Source organism: Poecilia formosa, unplaced genomic scaffold (genome assembly GCF_000485575.1).
Source record: "Poecilia formosa unplaced genomic scaffold, Poecilia_formosa-5.1.2 Scaffold84, whole genome shotgun sequence".
Classification (NCBI taxonomy): domain Eukaryota; kingdom Metazoa; phylum Chordata; class Actinopteri; order Cyprinodontiformes; family Poeciliidae; genus Poecilia; species Poecilia formosa.
The window spans coordinates 2118145-2128481 of record NW_006800023.1 but is presented as its reverse complement, the minus strand read 5'-3'; the positions used below and the strand labels follow the sequence as shown (position 1 = coordinate 2128481).

General features: G+C 37.3%; 2 protein-coding genes across 2 annotated transcripts; both read right to left on the bottom strand.

Moving 5' to 3' along the window:
- Positions 1-4355: 4355 nt before the first annotated feature.
- Positions 4356-5288, bottom strand: LOC103141513 (olfactory receptor 5F1-like). The gene has a single exon (XM_007557186.1). It carries the CDS (start codon positions 5286-5288, stop codon positions 4356-4358), a length of 933 nt encoding a protein of 310 aa, XP_007557248.1.
- A 1613-nt stretch (positions 5289-6901) lies between these two features.
- Positions 6902-8027, bottom strand: LOC103141512 (olfactory receptor 6N2-like). The gene has a single exon (XM_007557185.2). The coding sequence runs from the start codon at positions 7826-7828 to the stop codon at positions 6902-6904; it is 927 nt and encodes a 308-aa protein (XP_007557247.1). The 5' UTR covers positions 7829-8027.
- Positions 8028-10337: the final 2310 nt, after the last annotated feature.

The window sequence follows — 10337 nt, the reverse complement described above, 5'->3', positions numbered from 1 at the left end:
TATGAATATGAGAATCCATGCATGTTCATTGCGGATTCTCATATTCCTATTTCATATTCTCATATTCATATCTCATATTCTAAAGACATTCATTTAAAGACAAGCAATAGATGAGAATCCGTGCATATTCATTGCGGATAGAAGAGCCGCGATAGAGGAGGCCTATTGTGAAGGGATATCAGGAAACTGAACTTCTGCTAATATAATTAGCAATAATATTTTAAATTCCCAACTTTGTTGTTCATAACTAAGGTAGATAGGAATACATCAAGAACTAATTGTCCAAACGGTGGCTGATCTCTAATCCAGCAGGAGGTGATACCAACAATGTAGCAACAATTGAACTCAGATTTCAGCCTGTCAGTCTCCTGTAGCCATGCATGGTTGCAATTTCTGTTGCAAGCATCCTGATTTCAGATTGTTGCTCTTTAAATTATGAAATATCCCTTACACTACAAATGCAATAAGCATAAGCAGCCTGCGCTGAACTACAGATAAAAGACTGACTATTACAAAACTTCCTTTGATTTACTGGTAAGAAGAACTGGAGCAAATGTTGAGGCAACTGATCCAGATACACGGATCATTTTCCCCTAAATCTCTCAGTCTGTGTATTTATGGCCAAGTTTTATTGCCTGATTTAAATGACAAAGGGAAATCATAGTTTACCCTTTTAGTAAAGGCCTCACGCCTGAGCAACGCAGCTTTAAATGCATTTAAAGTCAGCAAGGTGAGAATCTATATGTTTTACACTCTCATCTCAAAGTCTTTTATCTCTAGAAATCATTCAGATGTATTTTATTGGCAAAAAGCTCATGAGAAATTCACCAGCAAATGTTGTTGACAAATGGCTATTTACATAACATAAAGTTTTATCAATTTAGGCTTCAAACTATCCCCATATATGTACCAGGTACAGTTTTATATCTTTAAATGTGAATTTCTAAAGCTAGAAACAGTGCTATAACTTTTCCTATTACTAAATCTTTCTTTTTCTTCCATTGGGCTTTACATATCAACAAAACCGAGCTTCAGTGATGGCATAGTTACTTTGAAAAAGTAACTAATTGGATTACTGATTACTCCTTAAAAAAGTAACTTGGGTAGATTANGACTCTGTGGCTGAATGTGCCACTGAACCCTGAAAGAGTAAACATGGAGATCACTGAAACATTATCCATCACAGCAGAACTGCTCTGTCAAACAGGCATGATGTTGCCCTAAAACAATCTAATTTCTGAGTTTTTCCATCTTTGCTCCGCTCTTATCTTCCTTTATGAGACTCAGATGCAGTGGCACATTTCACATGAGATTTAAACATCCAATTAGCGTCTTCAGATTCATGCTGTTGTTTTTTTTTTTTCAGTAAACCTAAAACATCAGCTGAACTTTCATTGTGCGCCGTTTCAACATGACTGGTCGCTCTGGTCATCAGTGCAAAAAAAATTACTAACACCTAGTAGCGTAGCCAATCTTTATCCTCAGAGAATTATTGCCCACTGCCTAATTTATGTAATCAGGCGACTGCAAGATGACCATTAAATGCTGTAGTTCGCCAAGACTGAGATCTTAGGATCTATTGCTTTGCTCACATTATCCTCTTTAGTAGCTGTGTTTCCATTGCAAATGTGTGCAAAACGTTGTAAATATTAAAAAAGATACAATATCTTAATTGCTTTGGTTTCCATTAAGAAACACAATTAAGAGGATTGTAGACATTCAACATTTTAATAAATATACTTGTATATTTAAAATATATAGAATGAACCACAATATCTACAAAGCGAAAAGTATAGAATTTACTTAGACTTCTAGGCTTTACAACAGACAAACTGGAAAGCTATATTAAATACAGAGCGACAATTTGAAAATACATTAGATGTGTTAAATAACTGTATAATGTTTACATTTAACAAAACAATAATCAAGAATGTTAAAGAATCTTAAAGCCACAGATCGTTTCCACTATAATAAATGACAGGCCATTCATGAAATATACCTCCACTTATTTGCAAGACCCTTTCATGCCTTTAATCTAAAAACTGAACTTCTGCTAATATAATTAGCAATAATATTTTAAATTCCCAACTTTGTTGTTCATAACTAAGGTAGATAGGAATACATCAAGAACTAATTGTCCAAACGGTGGCTGATCTCTAATCCAGCAGGAGGTGATACCAACAATGTGGCAACAATTGAACTCAGATTTCAGCCTGTCAGTCTCCTGTAGCCATGCATGGTTGCAATTTCTGTTGCAAGCATCCTGATTTCAGATTGTTGCTCTTTAAATTATTAAATATCCCTTACACTACAAATGCAATAAGCATAAGCAGCCTGCATTGAACTACAGATAAAAGACTGGATATTACAAGACTTCCTTTAATTTACTGGTAAGAAGAACTGGAGCAAATGTTGAGGCAACTGATCCAGATACACGGATCATTTTCCCCTAAATCTCTCAGTCTGTGTATTTATGGCCAAGTTTTATTGCCTGATTTAAATGACAAAGGGAAATCATAGTTTACCCTTTTAGTAAAGGCCTCACGCCTGAGCAACGCAGCTTTAAATGCATTTAAAGTCAGCAAGGTGAGAATCTATATGTTTTACACTCTCATCTCAAAGTCTTTTATCTCTAGAAATTATTCAGATGTATTTTATTGGCAAAAAGCTCATGAGAAATTCACCAGCAAATGTTGTTGACAAATGGCTATTTACATAACATAAAGTTTTATCAATTTAGGCTTCAAACTATCCCCATATATGTACCAGGTACAGTTTTATATCTTTAAATGTGAATTTCTAAAGCTAGAAACAGTGCTATAACTTTTCCTATTACTAAATCTTTCTTTTTCTTCCATTGGGCTTTACATATCAACAAAACCTAGCTTCAGTGATGGCATAGTTACTTTGAAAAAGTAACTTTAATTGGATTACTGATTACTCCTTAAAAAAGTAACTTAGGTAGATTACTGATTACTTGATTTGGAAAGTAACTAAGTTACATTAAAAGTAACTTTTTTTAGTTACTTCAGCAGCTGCTGACGACAACAACGCTCCGCCACCTGTGAAAATTACATTGATCTTTGCCAATACTTAATGTTAAGCTATTTTATAATAGTAACATCAACAAGATTGTTTAATGGTTACCACAGTACAAAAAAAATCTTTAGTAATCTGTGTGTTTTTGTGTGTTCCACTGTCTGGAAAACTATAAATAGGATCTTACCCCTCCCTCCCTTCCTGCCCCAGCAGAACCTAACACCCCCCACACACACACATTCTCACAAACCTTCACACACACAGCAGAGGACCCACACACACACCCCCACACACACACACACACACCCCACCCGCCCCAGCCTCCAGGTTTGGCGTTACGGCCCTGCATTTGTTGTCAGAGCGCAGCACAAAGATCCTCCTGCTGCTCCACAACTCAGATGTCCCACTGCACAGATTTGTGACACCTATCTTAATATTAATAATTATAATGGCGTTTAGTTGCGCAACTTTCCGGACTCGTCCATTCGTGGCTGTTTTCACGTTTATTGCGCTGCTCATATTAGTCTCGATGTTTGCCGTTTTCTGGAGCGCAATGCGAAGCTCGACGTAATTCACAGGTAATTTATTAACTTGATATTAACAAAGACACAGCAGGATGGATCATGAGTCCGACTAAAACTAACTGGATGACAGACAAATTCTGGGGTTCAGGTCTGCGTATTTCTGAGTCCAAAAGCTGCAACCCGTGACTCATTAAATCTGCAAGCGACTTTAGAAAAAAACAAGCCCAAAGCTGCTTATAATAATCAGACTTTGTGACCGAAACTCAAAATAGTTCCTGTTTTTCCACCAACAAAATGCGCAACTCCCTCCATTGTTTACATTTCTGTCGCTGCTGACACTGCCGCATAGAAACGGTGGTCACTCTCCAAGACGCGCAGAGGAAATACAATTAAATTACAAAAGAAAACAGCAACGCAAAGTGATTTCGATAAGTAACTGTAGTCTGACTGCTGGGTTTGAAACAGCAACGCGTTAGATTACTCGTTGCTGAAAAAAGTGGTCCGACGTCAGTAACACGTTACTGACATCACTGCCCAACTTCACTCTGAAGTTGTTCTTGTATATTTAATAACATAATGATTTTTAAAGTATTTTAACGATTATACTGGAGGATTAAAAAACACAAACTTTAATTAGACACAAAACGAATCACAATATCTACAAGAAAATCGCTCATTCTTTTAGAGTTTACAACAGACACACTGGAAAGCTACATTAAATGCAGAGAGATTTAAAATACATCAAATGCTTTCTGAAATACACCACAGATTTACTTAACGCGTTCATCCCTTTTATATAAAAACCAAACCTGTGCAGCATGTAAAATGTGCGACTCTGTTTCTTAACTGTGTCAGTCTCAACCCGTAGATCAGAGGGTTGATAATTGGTGGAATGACAAGAAAATCAATTGACATGAAATTCTGCACGTTTTCTGACAACTCCTTTGAGCCAAATCTCATGTACAGCAAATCAAACAACAAAGATCCACTAAAAATCACCAAAGTGAGCAAATGTGGCAAACACGTCTGCATGAATTTATTTCTGTTCTCTCTGGACGTTTTGCAGGATTTGACTAGAAAAGCATAAGACCAAAGAATGAAAAGTCCATGACCAACATAAAACGTGTAATTAAAAGCAGGAACAACAACCTGAGCAACTGAGGGAGAACAAGCCAGCTTAGAAATCAACCAGTTCACACAGTAGATCTTTGATATGTGGGATCCACATAACCTTGATGTTAATGTTGTCCCTGTGCTGACAACCATTAGGTAACATGGAGTAATCCAAGCAAAACATGTATAAACGACAACCCTTTTTTTAGTCATCATAGAGTGGTAAACCAGCGGACGACATATAGCCACATATCTGTCATAAGACATTAAAGCGAGCAAAGATATGTCAGCACAGACGGAGGAGTGAATCACAAAACCCTGCAGGAAACATCCAGGAACAGAAATTAAATGTCTGGTGGACAGGAGGTCATGGAGGAATTTAGGATAAAATCCTGCAGTCCCATAAAGTCCATTGATGCACAGATTACAGAGGAAGATGTACATTGGTTCATGGAGGTTTTTATCCATGATAATTGTCACAACGATTGTCAGATTCACCAACCAAATCACACAGTAACACAGCAAGGTGAGCAGAAAGAGAGTGACTCTGTGGCTGAATGTGCCACTGAACCCTGAAAGAGTAAACATGGAGATCACTGAAACATTATCCATCACAGCAGATGCGTTCAACATGCCTCTGCACATTACAAGTCGAATCAACAGCCTGACTCTTTTCATCTGTGATGTTGCTAGTAGTTCACACTGCGCAGTGACGCGTTTCACAGAAGGTGTAGGCATCAGGTGACTCGGGATGGAACAGCCCAAAAAAAAAAAACCATCTACCACAACAGTTACTGTTGCCTCGTTAAGTACAGTGTTTGGATGTCTCATCTTACAGAAGATTCTGGACCAAATACTTACTCATCCAAGTGATTCAAGTATCGGGAGTTGCTTGGTTTCCATTTGTGTTGTTTTTAAAATTAACTGCTTGGCCCTTTTACTAACTGAGGTTCTCTGCATATTGGTGACTCAAACTTGTCTTTCTTGAACCAAAGCTAATGGCTGGATTAATGACAGCAGAGCATAGGTCAGCATGCCATGCCGTCCAGCTTGATTGGCTCAGGCAGAGGTTTAAGGCCTCTGTCAACACTCTGCAACGCTCCATGTGGTTGAGTCTGGAGAGATGATTGAAGAGGCTGTTGCTTCTTTATTGATCATAGTAATAAAAGAATAAACAAAGTTACATATTAATAAAATAATTTAAAACAAAAGCAAAAGAACAACAGTAGTAAAGTATATTTACACCTGGACACCCGTCTTACATCTGTGGCATCATCCAGTGAATTACTATTCATGTTTTAATGTCTTTATTAGTGTTTTCCATCCCATTCATAATTGCATGCCTATATAAGCAAGTAAGCAAGGGCATGCTATTCGCACAGGCTCATCTTTAACATGTTAAAAATTATTTAATAAATTTACCATAATGCAGTAATATTTGACGGCTTCATTAACAACATAAGTTATTTCTCATGTTGACATGCAGTGATGACCATCCTCAAACAGTTTTATGTTTGGACATTGATTGATTTCCATGCTTATTAACTCGAGTTTCACTCCATGTACTGATATACAAAAGCTTTTTGCAGGACTGAGGGAAAAAATGGTTCTGATTGAAGGTACAGGCCCCTGATTTACTTGGATATACAGCTCTGGAAAAAATTAAGAAACCACTTTAAATGATCGGTTTCTCTCATTTGACTTTTTATAGGTACATGTTTGAGTAAAATTAACATTGTTCTTTTTTTTCTATGAACTTCTGACAACACTTCTCTGAAATGCCAAGCAAAGATTTAACATTTATTTGCAGAAAATGAGAAATGGGCAAAATAACAAAAAGATGGCGAGCTTTCAGACCTCAAATAATGCAAAGAAAGCAAGTTCAACAACAATACTAATGTTTTAACTCAGGAAGAGTTCAGAAATCAATATCTGGAGGAAAACCCAGGAGGTTTTCAATGTGGTTCAGTGCAGTGGGCTCTTAGTTATTTCCAGATCTGTGTATCGCATTAAATGTGCATAAAACCGGCGGTTTATATTCACTATGTGTGCATGAAAACATGAGTTTGTATTAACTGAAGGGTAGAAGTTTGTCGAATAAACTGAATCACTAATGGATTAAATTAGTTTCCTGTAATGGTCTGGGCAAATTTTAACCATCATCAATCATCAGTCATTAGGTTTTGTTTCCTGATGCGTTTCCACAATATGTTTAGTGTACATGGTCATCTTTTATGGAAAAATAAAGCTAAAATGTGCCTCCTGATGTCTGGCAGCTTGAGGCCGTACACAAGAGGATTCAGAACTGGAGGGATGACGACAAACTCAAGGGATAAAATAACAGCAACAAATGGATTTATGTCCTCCAGGTTGTATCGACTCAAGGCGATATCACAAAATCCAGCGACGGAATAAATCATAAAAGAAACAATATGTGGTAGGCAACTCTGCAACACTTTACCCTTGAACTTCGTTGATTTTTTCCAGCATACAATTAGGATCCATAAGTAGGTGTAAAGCACATAAAAGAGCGGGAGAAAGACTGTAGTGATGGTTAGAAGCATTCCTAAAACATTATTGAGAGCTGTGCTGACACATGATAATTTCACCACATTCCAGTTGGCACAAAACACCTTCTGGATCTCATTACCACACAGAGGAAGGCGGGAAGACATCAGTATTACTGCCGTAAGATTCAGAGCTGGAAAGATCCAGGCCAGAACCGACAGCAGAACAGCAGCTCTGGACGTCATCTTTCTGTGATAATGTAAAGGATGACACACGGCGACGTATCTGTCGTACGCCATGATGCTCAGGATGGTCAGCTCGTTGGAGCCGTACGTGTAGATAACATAAATCTGAGTAAAACAAGCCAGTGGAGAAATCAAATGGACATCAGAGAGCAGGTCCATGAGAAACCTGGGGAAGAATCCAGCAGAACCGTACAGAGAGTTGACTGATAACAAGGCGATGAATAAATACATGGGTTGATGCAACGCGCTGTAGTGAGAAATCACCAGGATCATCAGCAGATTGGCGCAGACGATGAAGCTGTAGAGCAGCAAGCAGAAGGTGAAAGCTGCAAAGCGGTAGTGTCCAATGTTCACAAACATGGTGAGGTTGAAGTAAAACGGCAAGGAGACGTTTCCCATTTCAGCTATGCATCAAAAATAACAAATCTACATCAACAGAAAACACCAGATAAGTCAGGCAACACATCAGTAGTTCCGTCCTTTACAACAGGATTTGATGAGCCTGTTTCAGCCGGAGCTGAAGAGTTGTGAACATAACAAAGGAGATGGATGAGTCTTTATCATCGACTGGCTTTGACGTCATTCTCTTCTTTCTACTCTGGAGAATTAGCAGCCAAGGCAACACTTTAATTTAGATTAACGTGGCAGTTTACACATCAGCTGTTTAAGCTGACCTTAGATACAACTATGGATTAAATACAAAGTACTGCATAGTAAATAAATAAATGGTTTTCCATTTTTTTCCAAATCAAAACCTGAATTTGAGAGACGGGGCCTCAAACTCATTTTTATTTTGGGCCGTATAAAGATCATGAATGTTTTCAAGGGCCAGTTGTCTCAGTATGTATTAATAAAAAAAACGTGAAAATATTAATTATCAGCTGCCTACATTCAATAAGTACTTATTGGAATTAAATAATATTGAACATCTTTTCACACTGATCAGTTCCTCCAGGATTTTGTGATTCTAATTTAGAAATGTTTGCGCTTATTTATGACAGTAAATTTGACTTTTTGTTACTCGCTGTATCGATTATAACTTGGCATCAAACATGGCTGAGGCAGCAGGGTAAAATTAAAGAAATACTGCCACCTGCAGGTGGGAGGTAACAGTCACTTAACCCAAATTTATTTGACCATTTTTGGGGAATCTTTGCAAAAATAAAAATCATAATTATGCATTGGTGCTAAAAAAAAATGCAGCGTTTTTTTAATTTTGAGTTAATTCCTGTATTTGTAAAAAAAAAAATAAAAAAAATAAAAAAAACTGGGGAAACTGATTAATGTGATCTGGTGTCTAGAGGGCCACATAAAAAGCTATGGTGGGCCAGATTTGGCCCCTGGGCCTTGATTTGGACACGTGGTACAGAGAGTTGACCTTTGTGTACTTTTATTTAATTTTAAATGGAGTTGTTCTGTCAGATTAACATTAGTGAGAAAACATAATCATGATCAGGTTATTGAATAAATCAAATCAATCAAATTTTATTTGTATAGCACATTTCAGCAGCAAGGCATTTCAAAGTGCTTTACATAATTAAAATAAAAACAGCATGTGACATTGAATAAACAGTGAGAAAGAGAAGACATTTTGAAAAAGATAAAAACATTACAGTGTGAAAGAGAAATAAAAAGTTAATAACTAGATGAAAAAGATAAAAACATTAAAAGCATCAAAGACATCAAAACCCACACTCTAACCCTAATTTAGCCATAAACAACTCTAAACAGGTGGGTTTTAAGTTGAGATTTAAAGGCACCCAGTGTTTCAGCTGTTTTACAGTTTTCTGGAAGTTTGTTCCAAATCTGTGGTGCTTAGAAACTGAATGCTGCTTCTCCTCGTTTGGTTCTGGGGATGCAGAGCAGACCAGAACCAGAAGATCTGAGGGGTCTAGACGGTTGGTACAGCAATAACAGATCTTTAAGGTATTGTGGTGCTAAACCGTTCAGTGATTTATAAACTAACAACAGTATTTTAAAGTCTATTCTTTGAGCTACAGGGAGCCAGTGTAGGGACTTTAAAACTGGTGTTATGTGCTCTATCTTCCTGGTTTTAGTGAGAACGCAAGCAGCAGCGTTCTGGATCAGCTGCAGCTGTTTGATTGATTTGTTAGTCAGACAAGAAGAAAAAACTAAAGAATAACTTAAGCTAACCAGAGCTAACTAGCCTCTTAGCAAAGGAAGAGATCATGGGGTCCTCAGAAGTTCTGGTGCCCCCCAATAATGCCTGATTATTTTTACATTCTTTTTATTTCTGACGGTGTTGACAAAAACTAGGGACAAATTTCAATGGAGTTGGAAAATATATAAAAATGATTATTAATTCAATTTATTGATACCTCTATAATTATTTATATGATTACTTATACTTAATTGTCACAATATATAACTTTAGTATTTCTTTAATTGTTTTAAACTGTTAAATGTATTGAGTTCTGCTCCTGGACAAGGGCTTTTACAGACATCATCCACCGACTACAATGTTTAAAATAAAAAAATATTCAGCAAACACCAGGAAAATATACATTGTTGTGCTCACATGACCCAGGTTAGTTGAGTCAGATATTTGAAAAAATTATATTTTGTGTATATTTTATTCAAATGTTGTGCTTTATCCATAGGACCTGTTTTGTCCCTATCCTCAAGAATCACTGTAATAATACAGCACCTTAAGCTTGTTAACAAGTAGCCTGTAGGCCACTGATGTTGTTGTCTATGTTCAGCTACGTAGATTCAATTCCCCCCCCCCTCCCCCCTGTTAAACTCGTCTGGAGCCGGTACTGGTCCGTAGTTCTCTAGATAACAGATGAGCGCTGAACAAGCAGCCATGTATTTTGCCACCTGGGCAGGGTGTCAAATTACGCAGTTAAAATTCTGACCCGGGAGTGAATTTACAAAGACGATCACA